Source organism: Heterodontus francisci, chromosome 32 (genome assembly GCF_036365525.1).
Source record: "Heterodontus francisci isolate sHetFra1 chromosome 32, sHetFra1.hap1, whole genome shotgun sequence".
NCBI lineage: Eukaryota > Metazoa > Chordata > Chondrichthyes > Heterodontiformes > Heterodontidae > Heterodontus > Heterodontus francisci.
In genome coordinates, this window is record NC_090402.1 from 30,421,159 (window position 1) to 30,434,130 (window position 12,972).

Consider the following 12,972-nt stretch of genomic DNA (forward strand, 5'->3'; position numbering starts at 1 on the left):
GGGTGCATTGGTTGTAATTTTCCAAAATTCCCTAGATTCTAGAAAAGCCCCAGCGGTTTGGAAAACTGAAAACGTAACACCTCTATTCAAGAAAGGAGGGAGACAGAAAGCAGGAATTTATAGGCCAGTTAGCCTAACAGCTATCATTGAGAAAATTCTGGAATCCATTGAGGAAGTAATAGCAGGGTATTTAGAAAATCATAACACAGTCAGGTTTTCTGAAAGGAAAACCATGTTTGAAAATTTATTAGAGTTCGTGGAGGATGTAACAAGCAGCATGGATAATGGGGAACCAGCAAATGTAGTGTATTTGGATTTCCAAAAGGCATTTGATAAGGTGCCACATAAAAGGTTACTGCACAAGATAAGAGCTCATGGTGCTGGGGATAATATATTAGCATGAATAGATGATTGGATAACTAATAAGAAACAGTGAGTTGGGATAAATGGGTAATTTACAGGTTGGCAAACTGTAACTAATGGGGTGCACAGAGATCAGTGCTAGGGCCTCAACTATTTACAATCTATATTAATGACTTGGATGAAGAGACAGTATGTGTTGCAGCCATTTGCTTACGATACAAAGATAGGTAGGAAAGCATGTTCTGAGGAGGATACAAAGAGTCTGCAAATGGATATAGATAGGTTAACTGAGTGGGGAAAAATTTGGCAGATCGAATATAATGTGGGAAAATGTGAGGTTATCCACTTTGGAGGGAAGAATAAAAAAGCAGATTATTTGAATGGAGAGAGACTTGCTGAAGGCGGCACAGTGGCGCAGTGGTTAGCACTGCAGCCTCACAGCTCCAGCGACCCAGGTTCAATTCCGGGTACTGCCTGTGTGGAGTTTGCAAGTTCTCCCTGTGTCTGCGTGGGTTTTCTCCGGGTGCTCCGGTTTCCTCCCACAAGCCAAAAGACTTGCAGGTTGGTAGGTAAATTGGCCATTATAAATTGCCCCTAGTATAGGTAGGTGGTAGAGAAATATAGGGACAGGTGGGGATGTGGTAGGAATATGAGATTAGTGTAGGATTAGTATAAATTGGGTGGTTGATGGTCGGCACAGACTCGGTGGGCCGAAGGGCCTGTTTCAGTGCTGTATCTCTAAAACTAAAACTAATACAGAGGGATCTGGGTGCCTTCATACATGAATCACAAAAAGTTAGCATGCAGGTACAGCAAGTAATTAGGAAGGCAAATGGAATGTTGGCCTTTATTGCAAGAGGATGGAGTATAAAAGTCAGGAAGACTTGCTACAATTGTACAGGGCATTGATGAGACCACACCTAGAGTCCTGTGTAGTTTTGGTCTCCAGGCACTTTCGAGCCAGTAAGTCTCTAAGTAAATGGCAATAATAGTGGAAGAATAAATACCATGTGATATTATAATATCACGAACAATACCATCTGGATAAATCACAAGTGACAAAGTCATCAATAGGCTATAGTCACTTCATAATTCAATACTTACAAAAACAAATAAATTGAGTGCTTTTGTAGCCAACCAAAATCAGATGAAGCTCTTTTACGATGCCGTACTTGCTGTTTTTTTTTGTTCTTTTTGTGGACAATTCCCCAAAGGGCAATAAAAATATTTTCACAGGTATGACATTACTAGTTTTCTTTGATTTACTTAAACTCAAAAAAGTACAAGAATACCCTGTGTCTGCGTGGGTTTTCTCCGGGTGCTCCGGTTTCCTCCCACAAGCCAAAAGACTTGCAGGTTGATAGGTAAATTGGCCATTATAAATTGTCACTAGTGTAGGTAGGTGGTAGGGAAATATAGGGACAGGTGGGGATGTTTGGTAGGAATATGGGATTAGCGTAGGATTAGTATAAATGGGTGGTTGATGTTCGGCAACGACTCGGTGGGCCGAAGGGCCTGTTTCAGTGCTGTATCTCTAATCTAATCTTAGAATACATCATAATATGTTAAAAATAGAATTTATAATCAGTAAAGTAACACACGATAGATATCACTACTGATTAATCTGGACAAGACCACTTGCAATTGGTTTATGTGGCCAAAGCTCATAAAGGGGTCATAATTCTTTCACATCAAGCATAATCTACCTGTTCTTTGGCTGACAAGATGACAAGCAAAGTATTTCTTGATTGCCAAGTATACCTCAATATAATGGGGTTCAAGAAATTGGTTGCATGGCCTTTGCAATTTGCATCATCCTCAGAAGGCCAAGCTCATTGAACAAATTGATCTCCAAAATGGCCGTTCAAAAGTGCCACCTTACATATGAATTCAGTCTGGTCATGTAACACAAATAATCCTGATTAAATAAATAATTTGATGTAGCGCAAGTCTCAGATGAATAGCTTCAAAGAAGGCTACTGAGGTATTTGTTGTTGTGGCTCGAATAATTTCCAAGAATTTCAAAAATATACGGTTTAACACTACTTCTAGAAATTGAGATTTAAAATGGAATGAAATAATGAACTCATGGCCACAGCAGATAATGACAGAAATTCGAGTGAAATGCATGATCCAGATTTTAACAAAAAGAACTCAAATATAGATAGCACCTTTCATGTCTTCAAGATATCCCAAAATGCTTCACAACTAATGAACATAGCAGCCAATTTGTACACAAGGTCCCAGAAATGACAAATTAAATGGAAAACAAGTTAACCTTCTTTGATGACATTAGTTAAGGAATGAATGTTAGACAGGGCACTGAAAGAAATTGTTGCTCTTGGCCACAAAAGTGCTTCAATTAACCATCAAAATGAGCAGGATTCATTTGGTGGTGAATGGAAATTGACTGATAATCTGCAGTCTTAAAATTCCATTTCATCAACCTGTGGCTCTTTTGATAGCACTCTTGCCTCACAATCACAAGGTTCTGGGTTCAAGTCCCACTCCAGGACTTGAGCACTAAAATCTAGGCTGACACTCCAATGCAGTACTGAGGAACCGCTGCACTGTCTGAGGTGCTGTCTTTCGGATGACACGTTAAAACAAGGCTCAATCTGTCTGCTCGGGTGGATGTAAAAGATCCTATGGCACTGTTTTGAAGAAGAGCAGGGGAATTATCCCTGGTATCCTGGCCAATATTTATCTCAATCAACACTACAAAAACAGATTATCTGGTCATTATCCCATTGTCAGCGGGAGTTTGCAGTGTGCAAATCGGCTGCCACATTTCCTAAATTACAACAGTGACTACACCTCAAAAAGTACTTCCTTGGCTGTAAAGCACTTTGAGACCTCCGGTGGTTCTGAAAAGCGCTACATAAATACAAGTTTTTTTTTTGTTTTGTGTTTACTTTAAAGTTGGCAGCTCTGCTAAGACTGGTGCTCTGGACAACAATGATGGGGTTACTGGAGGTCGAGGTATATTACTCCAAACTTTGGAACAGCATTCCTGCCAGTTCCAGTGCTCAGAAGCATAGGGGGCTATGAGTATAGGGAGCTATGAGTTAGTAAATCAACTGGTAAATCATTTGTTCCATAGAGTCATAGAAAGAGACAGCACCGACACAGGCCCTTTGGTCCACTGACTCCACGCCAACCATCAACCACCCATTTATACTAATCCTACATTAATCCCATTTTTCCCTCTCACATCCCCACCTTCCCTCAATTTTTCCTACCACCTACCTACACTAGGGGCAATTTTTTTTTTTTACAATGGCCAATTTACCTATCAACCCGCAAGTCTTTGGCATGTGGGAGGAAACTGGAGCACCCGGAGGAAACCCACGCGGTCACAGGGAGAACTTGCAAACTCCGCACAGGCAGTACCCAGAAGTGAACCCGGGTCGCTGGAGCTGTGACGCTGCGGTGCTAAACACTGTGCCGCCCTAGATGATCTTGCCAGCAACATCGGAACAGAGGCGTGAAGAAAAAAGTGTAAACTATGTAAGTGATCACAAATAATTCAGAACATGCATGAATAATTGAGGTTCCATAGTAAATGGAATGAACAAGTAAGGATATGGACACATTTCTGGAGAGGGGAAATTGTATCATTTCCAAAGTAGCAACTATAGCAAAACTGTTACGTTTCTTTAAAAACAAGTAGGGACTCTAAGAAATCATCTGAAGAACAGAAGCAATAGATAGGAAAGTTGTAAAAGAAAGAAAGCACCAAGGTAAGGCATCACAAACAACTTTGTCTTTATGTCACAGCACATGTTATGCTGTTATCAAATTAAAGTGGTAGAGCAATGTTGTGAGATAAAATGTAAAATTGTCCTCTCTTTTCCTCTTCCACCAATAAGAATACTGCCGAGAATTTGTCTATCTGCAACTCTTCCATCTCTTTCCTAATTCTTTCTTTTGTAAAGACTTCTTAATACTGCACATGATACTGATATAGGGCATCCAAGCTCATCCAGCATACATTTTGAGTTGTGGCCTTTTGTTTTCTGTAGCTCACGCCCACTACATATTCATCACCTTTCACAGCTCAAAGTCTCTCAAAACCACAAGGGCTGCTAAGTATTATAGTGGCTGCAGCAGTTTAGATAGCTAGATAATAACGCTGGACCTCCTGCAAAAGCAGCTAGACCTGAATTTCACATGCATTTCCTGTCTTATTCCTCACATTCGCAGCATGTTTACAAGCATTTCTGGTGACAAAGCTTCATGTAACCCTCAGGCTTGATGTCATTAAAGCAAATTATTTTAAGTACTTTAGAGTCCCCCATAGGGCTAAATCATATCAGAGGTCCATCTATATAACATATTTTAAATCAAACAAAGATTTCCTTTTTGGGAAAATGGGTTTTTTAACTCACTGGCAATTCCTTTGATAAAGTTCTTGCTGCTTACAGGGCAGTTGTACAGCATGAGTAAAGATGCTACACAGATGGATGGAATGTGCTGGAATTTTATAATTAAACACTAATTTTAAATACTTGTAAATGTGGAGCATACAAGAGGTTATTTTTTAAATTTGTGCTCATCAAGAGATATTCATGCTGTAGAATGTAACTCTTCTCATTTCAGGCACTTAATGTCAGCATCAAGTGCAGTAGGTCAGATATAGCAAAGACAGATGCACAGCAAATGTCCATCTACTTTGCCACAATTATGTGCCTCTGTCCCAATCTCAGAAGAGCATCCCCTCATGTTCCTATTTTCCGTGCCAGTCATCCGGTTGCTCTGAGTGAGACAGTCAATTAGCATCAAATTGGGGATAGCTTTGTGCTGTACGCCCATACCCACTAGGCTCTTACAGCTAGCAGACAGAGGAGATATTTAGACTGTGTATTTCATTGTTATTGCGTTCCTTTCATAAACCCTTTGACCATATCCGTTGAAACCTAGCTAGGAGGTTGAGCCTGCACCCATCCCCCATAATAGTGAACGAATGTGCAATGCAAGCTTGAACCTTGACCATTTTCCCTTCCTTCTGTCGGATAGGCAGCTTGCCTCAACTCCTTGCTGTGGTTGGTCATGCAGCCAGGATTAAAAAGTCGCTATGTGAGAAATTTATGTATGTCAGCTCTGGCCATGATCTGAACCTGGGTGCTCAAGATTAGAGTATAGCACACAAGGGGAAACCCCATCAAAATACATTGAAAAAAAATTTTCAAGATTGTTCAAGCCTTTTGTTTACTGGGCTCTCTCAGCCTACTTCATGTGCTTACCTATTAATAAAAAAGCTGCTCTGTAACAAGAATGATAATGGTGTTTTCAGCATTCTATAAGAAATATCAAGTATCCACTTTTTCTATTCAACTGCTATGCAACATTGGAAGTGAAATATTATTAAAATTAGTAGATTAGTATATAGACTGATCAGGGCATTATAAAAGAGAGCTGCATCAAAGAACATGAAATCAAAACAGGCAATTCTGGAACTACCCAGTCGGTCATGCAGCATCTGTGGAGAGAGAAACAGAGTTAACAGATGCTGTCTGAGTATTTCCAGCATTTACTGTTTTTATTTCCGATTTCCAACATCCACAATATTTTGTTTTTGTCAAAGAGCGTGAAAGTTGATTCCAGGCAAACGATTATTAATTGTATATTAATTGTGTTTAGTTGTAAGCAGGTGCAGGCATTAACTGGCGATTCACTTGTGTTCCTATAGATGCACACAGACTGCAACTGTAGTTGTGGGGCTAGGAGGTGCTTGCTTGTAATCTGCAACAGTGTAAATAAATGCTTTTAAAAGCATGCAAAGATTGGCTACAGTTATATCCTTCAACAACTGGCTTTCTGGAATATAACAATGGATATACATTTTTTCCAACTACTATCACAGCAATTTTGAAGAGAAAATATATACTATAAATTAGCTTCTCAAAAAATGTATAATTGTTTTATTTGTCTTTTGAAATTTTCTGAAGTTTTACATTTTGCATTGACAGTGGTAGATACATGTATCATCATACAATCCACTTTAGATGCAAAAGAAAGGTGCAGTAGCATTGATATGGTTAACAAAGATCTATCGGGTAAGCATATCCTATAATTTCATCAAAATACAAACACTGACTAAGCAAACTATTGTCTGAAAGATAGCAGATGTTGATGAAAATTTGGACATAAAAAGAGGAAACAGAAAGGCCAGTCAGTACAGGCTATTCCTTCTTTTATGTACAATTTTTCCTACTTTGCCCATTCTATTTAATGTCTCCAGGAAGAGATATCAACACAAGTAAAACCTCCAAGAAGATAATGTGTTGATAATATTTTTTTTTAGAGATACAGCACTGAAACAGGCCCTTCGGCCCACCGAGTCTGTGCCGACCATCAACCACCCATTTATACTAATCCTACACTAATTCCATATTCCTACCACATCCCCACCCATCCCTATATTTCCCTACCACCTACCTATACTAGGGGCAATTTATAATGGCCAATTTACCTATCAACCTGCAAGTCTTTGGCATGTGGGAGGAAACCAGAGCACCCGGAGGAAACCCACGCAGACACAGGGAGAACTTGCAAACTCCACACAGGCAGTTCCCAGAATTGAACCCGGGTCGCTGGAGCTGTGAGGCTGCGGTGCTAACCACTGCGCCACTGTGCCGCCCATTTTCCTAAGAAAACCAGTAAAACCAAAGAGATCACTTCATAATTTCAACCATATTTAACCTTGACCACACTTGTGCATTCCATGGCTGGCATTTCCACATCCTCAGTATCACAGAAATTATATTTTGAAGATATTTCATTATCTTTGCGAACATATCTAACACTAACTACATATTTTTTAAGTCAAATGTGATCTCCTGTTCAGATTTCTGCTGTAGCTGCCGAGGGAAATGCGTAACTAAACCATGCCACTCAAGCTAACTGCCAGCATTTTGTGAACAAATCAGCCTATCCGTGTTTGCTGATGAAAATCTGTCAATTCACACTTTCAGCATTGGGATCTACAGAGCCATCCATGCAGCCACAACTCCAATTAGTTTGCAAAACGCATATATGCTGCCTGATAACATGGCTCACGCAATGGTAGATAAACAGACAGAAGTTGGAAAAGTGGTACCGACTGAAATGGTTCAAGCAAACTGGCTGCCAAAACTAATTTAAGCATTACTGCCTCTGTCCAGTGAAAGTTCTTCACCTCCAACATTTGAACTTTTTTCTTCAAAGATGGCCTCAGATGTTAAAAACTTAAAATTGAGAGAAACTGAGATTTCTCAGCTCAGACTATAGTGAGCTCAACATTAATACTGGGGTAATTATCAACATTGTAGGCGAGATTTTAACACACTCAAAACCTATTCCGATACACAGAATTAAAATTGGACTCATAATATGTCAACATTATACCAATAGTGCAATGAACTGATCCTTGTTATAAAAACATTCACTGACATGCATTATTTGTTTTTAATAATTCTGCAATAGGTGCAGTATCTTCTGCAAATGTCAATTTGTTTCCATGAGAATTATGGAACCCATCTGTTTCTGTAATAATTGTATACAGTATATTTGAATAACAGCATGAAAATATACAGCAATTAACATATAGGATTTATTCTGTTGGAACTTTGCTTAATTCTACAGATGAGATTGCTTTGAGCTCAGCAAACTCCAATATAAATCATCAATAGTCTTTCAGTCTCCACAATCCCCCAATTATGGGTGCTTTTGTTCTTGCAAAAATAAAATTAACATTTTTGACATAGGAATGTCATTAGAGATGGGAGAGAAGTCACAAATAAGAAACATGTGATTTTCAAAGTTATTTTCAAAGTTATCTCAGCATGATTCAGTAGAACACAATGATGAAAGGTTCCTCTTTGAGTTAAGAAAAATGCAAACACATTAATTGCCTTTATTTGAGGATTCCTATCACTGTGCTTGCTGAACTGCCAGGGTTTGGAAACAAAATAGAAACTGTGTTGGCACATAACAGGACTACATTACTTAGGCAATCAAATCATTTTTTAGCATTTGCAGTTTTATCTTATTAATCCTCATTCATTGCCTTTTTTCCAAATCCCATAACACACTTACTTCCTACGTAAGTACCTTACTCACTTTTAGACACTTTAGTTGATTTTGAATGTGTGGTCTTTCTGGAACAATACCACAATCTCACACATTTTTGTGCAAAAAAACATATTTGTGAATTCGCTTTTAACCCCATCTAAGTTAAAATTCTGAGATTATGTCTCCCAGTTTTGGTCTGATACTACAGCTATGGCTGCAGCAGTTGATACAGTCCAGCAACAACTTCCCTGGTAAAGCAAAGGATCTTTGGGTGTATCTGCACCTTAAGAGACAATGCTCCACTGCATTTTTAGTGTAACTACTTGCATGACATAGGCCAAGAGCACTATTGAGGGAAGGCTGCATTGTCAGAGATGCCGTCTTTCAAATGGGACATTAAACCATGGCCTCATCTGTAAAAGATCCCATGACACTATCTGATGAGGAGCATGAGATTTCTCTCAGTGCCCTGGTCAACATTTAGTCCACAACTAACACTACCCCAAAAAGAGTTTATCTCATCACTGCTGTTTGTAGGACTGAGTTTTGTGCAAATTGGCTGCCATATTTGCCTGCATGACCAGAGGGACGACATTTCAAAAGTACTTCACTAGATGTGAAGCACTTTGAGATGGCCGAAGGACTTAAAAATGCTATATAAATGCAAGTTATTTTTCCTTTCTTTCCAACCTCTCATGGTTTTCCATTTAATCACAATTATTTTAGTCTCAGATGGGCAATTTCAACACTATAAGCAATATGGAAAACAAACAAAAGAAAGCAACTTTTGATTGTTTCATGGCAAAATATAAGCACTTACCTTGAGTGGTCTACTTCTGTCACCAAGGAAAAGTACATTTTCTGAAAGGACCAGTGTCCGTGCTGGGTTGCACAAATCTAAGGGCTGCAACCAATAAAAACGTAAATTAGTTGCAACAATTTGTTAGGTTAGACTTAAATTTGGCATGATAATTTAAGCTACCACTTACTAGGATCTTAGCAATTGCAACTTCCATGACTTTTTTTTTTAAGTAGCTTTTACTTGAAATACACTTTTCTAAAAAGAAATCCAGACAATAGCATAAGTATACCAAGTTTCATCCAGTAAAGGAAAAATTCTGGTGGCTTTTACAGCTATTTCAGCTGAAGTATAAACCAATCAGGTACTGAATGCATTTCCTCTGTCTGGATTTTTGCTACAAAATTCTGAACTCTGAGTTGAGATTTGCATATCAAAAAGAAGAGGATGTTAGAGAGCTGTTGCCCACTGCAGCCAGTACAGCTAACCTCAATGTGTAGGCGTACTTCCCAAAATAACCCTGTGTACTGACGTTACTTTCAATATAATAGCGGTGTGCTTACCAGAAAGGAATTCGTGCAAAGAGAGACAGATATTCCTTCGTGCACATGTGCTTTCTCAAAGTTGCCACATTGGCGTAATGGGACTGCTTGAGATCACTCAAAAATTGGACTAGGAAATTTTTTTATGTTATACTTGTGGGGACAGGAGAAGCAAGAGTGCTCTTCCTGGGCCCACCAAAATTTTGATGCGTTACTGACCTGGTTGACAGGCAGAACAAGAAGCTCATCTACCCTCTAGGCTACATGTCAAGCATGGCCTACAACACAATGTAAAGCATGGTCTAGGAGTTCAAGACTTTAAAGAAAACTTACTCGATGAAATTTGTTAAATTCATGCAAAAATTGTACCATAGTATCTTTAGTGTGCATTACAATAAACCAACCAAATATATCCCTACTTTTCCTTAGAACCTGTTTGTAATTAAATTTTGAACTAAATTAAGTATTACCTGAACAAAGAGAGGGAACACCAAGATTTTGGGAGCAAGAGTCATGCATGTTCCATAGCTTGAATGGGGAGTATGAGATCTCACAATTGTGCAGTTTCTGTAATTCCCATAATTCTTCACTGCTTGTACTGTTGATTTCAAGATATCTGTCGAAGACCCTATAAGTGACTGCTTTCTCTCTGGACCACCTTGAACTCTGCTTCGGCCTACATTTGCTACAAGAAAAAAAAATACAAGCATCTTTAAGTTTGCATCAATAAGATAACTTGAGTTTGCAGAAACAACAACATGACATGCCATCCAAAACTACAATTCTAATGTGAATGACATCGATTTGAGAATGCGCTGGATAACACTTTTGTGAAATTAAGACCATCTTTTTTTAAACATGTGCTGTGTCTTACACATCTCACTACACATTTGTAATGTATAAAAAAATTAGCATAAACTTTTGAATGTAATATTTTCATCTGAGTAATAGCAAAGGATTTTTTTGTCATAGGTTTATATGGAAAATGCACTTCTATATTCAATAATATAATCCTTGAATAGGTAATACCTGCTTAAATGCAGTTGTGTGTATTCAAAATTGGTTACAGTCACAATTTGAGCAAGATAAAATTGCAAAATACTTTGTTAGTTTGCAAGTTGTGCTTGCATATTTGAGGAAAAACTAAAATAGTCAGACAGCGAAAACATGCAAATCACATAGATATGCATCTAAATTACATCATTTCAATTGCTCTCAATCATAACGCTGTCATAATTTTTCATTTGTTATCATAGTATACAGAAAGCTGGGTTCAGCATCCTTGAAAAGAAAGAGAAGCCTCAAATTTCAATAGCCCGAAAACAGGCACGGGGATCGCGATGCATAAACTTTGTGCTGCCTGCTCATTTAAATGACCATAACATGCAGCCAGCACTAAGCGCGCTGTTGAATGGCTGCACTCCAGGGTAAGGGCTGCAAAATAATGAGAGGCTAGCACAGGTTCGAGCTAGCCTCCACTACTTAAAGCCAGCCTTCATCTCTTAAAGGGGAGGGGCATTTTGGCTGGAGCAGGTGCTAAAAGTCATTCTAAAAATGATCTTGACCTGACCTGGGAAAGATACAAGGAAGGTACGATATGACAGAGTAGGTTCCAAGATATTCTAGCACTGCACTGGAGGCCTTGGTGGAAGAGCTGGAAAGCTGGATAGATGTTATCTACCCACAGGGGCGCCAGGAAACTCTCCAGATAAACTTTCTAAAAGCAGTGGGAGCAGATAGCCAAGGTGGTCAATGCCAGGAGTCTAACCCTGAGGACCTGAATGTAGTGCTGAAAGAAGTTCAATGACCGCACATGAGTGGTCAAGGTCAGTAAATGCATCTTCAAATGTCATATTCCATCAATTGCATCAGTATCCTCACATGCTGTTCAACACATCACCCCCTACAACTGACCTACGAGAAAACTCTTATCAATCACAACTCATCCCGAACACTCATAACTTCACCACATCTCCACACACTTAGCCCTGCTCCAAGCCTCACACACACATCTCACAGCTTGCACACACTGCCAGCTATTCAACCATGACAGCCACATCACCCAAACAATGTATTACAGTCAATGGCAGCAGCATCTAACTGGCGGGATAGGTATGACTGTAAGTCCTTAACCCACTGGAGAAGACAGTGCTTGCCATCATTGCAGCAGCCATGGCCAGGGCCAGGATGTGGCCAGTGGCAGGGTTGAAACCATCAAAGTTGACAGCATACTTATACCTAATCCTCCTTCTCACACCCCACTTCCCCTTCAGCCCACAATCTAATTTGTGCCTCTTGCTTCCCCCACACCTTCCCTCGCCACTACCCTAGCCTTGTGCCTTTCTCCTTTTAGATACTCAAGAACTGCAACCTGGTTAGGCAGTGGGGGAAGGGAAAGAGCAGAAAGAGAGCGATGATTAAAAAACTCCATCCCTCACTCTCATAATTGCAGTCTCTCAGATACTGACACTGTGTATCCTAGAGGATAGCTTAGAGATGTGGTTTGCACGTGGTGAGATACCAGGCACTAGTGGCCGGAAACCAGGGTAGGGGACAAGGGTAGCACAGGTAGCACATGCATTCGGCTGCTGCGGACTCAGTGGGGTGGCGTAGATAAAAAGGCTATGCACACTGAAATGCCCGTTGCATTGGCAGGCCTGCCAGAAAGCCTGCGGTCAAAGTCAATGAGTATGGAGGAGTCTGGCACCAACTTGGCACAGGACTTTGTGCAGAGCTTGGAGCCCATCCTCCCCAGTGTGGAAGTGGTGGCCAACTCCATGAGAACACTTGCGGACATGACCTTGATGCAGCGTTTGATGCTGATGCCTCAGCCATCAGTGCAGCACAAACCGAATCTTTCCAAAGTATGGGTGCTGTAGTGGAAGTCCTGCATGCTCAGCTTGCTGCATGCAGACTGCTGCTACAATAGCTGCGGATACCTGTGTTCAAAGGAGCTTGCAGGGTGTCACTGCAGTCTAGCAATCTGTCCTCCAACACATTGCTAGGATTGCTGAGGTATCACTGTGATGGAGTGGCAAACCTGTTATCTGTTTTAATCCAGATAGATTAGATTTTTTTTAGATTAGAGATACAGCACTGAAACAGGCCCTTCGGCCCACCGAGTCTGTGCTGACCATCAACCACCCATTTATACTAATCCTACACTAATCCCATATTCCTACCAAACATCCCCACCTGTCCCGAAATTTCCCT

At 40.0% G+C, this 12,972-nt stretch overlaps 1 protein-coding gene across 6 annotated transcripts in view; it reads right to left on the minus strand.

The window, feature by feature from the left end:
- rgs3a (regulator of G protein signaling 3a) overlaps window positions 1-12,972 on the minus strand; it is a 401,039-nt gene that overhangs the window by 215,822 nt on the left and 172,245 nt on the right. For 4 of the 6 annotated variants that reach the window (XR_010969010.1, XM_068012622.1, XM_068012623.1 and 1 more), the window contains 2 exons: window positions 10,230-10,444; window positions 9,239-9,322 (listed from right to left, as the gene is read on the minus strand). Coding sequence is in view for 4 of the 6 variants with exons in the window: in XM_068012622.1 (XP_067868723.1) it covers window positions 9,239-9,322; window positions 10,230-10,444 (299 nt within the window). In the remaining 2 variants the exon portion in view is untranslated. Of the gene's footprint in view, window positions 1-9,238; window positions 9,323-9,407; window positions 9,558-10,229; window positions 10,445-12,972 lie in introns of those variants that run through there. The other 2 variants (XM_068012626.1, XM_068012627.1) reach the window with 2 other exon arrangements.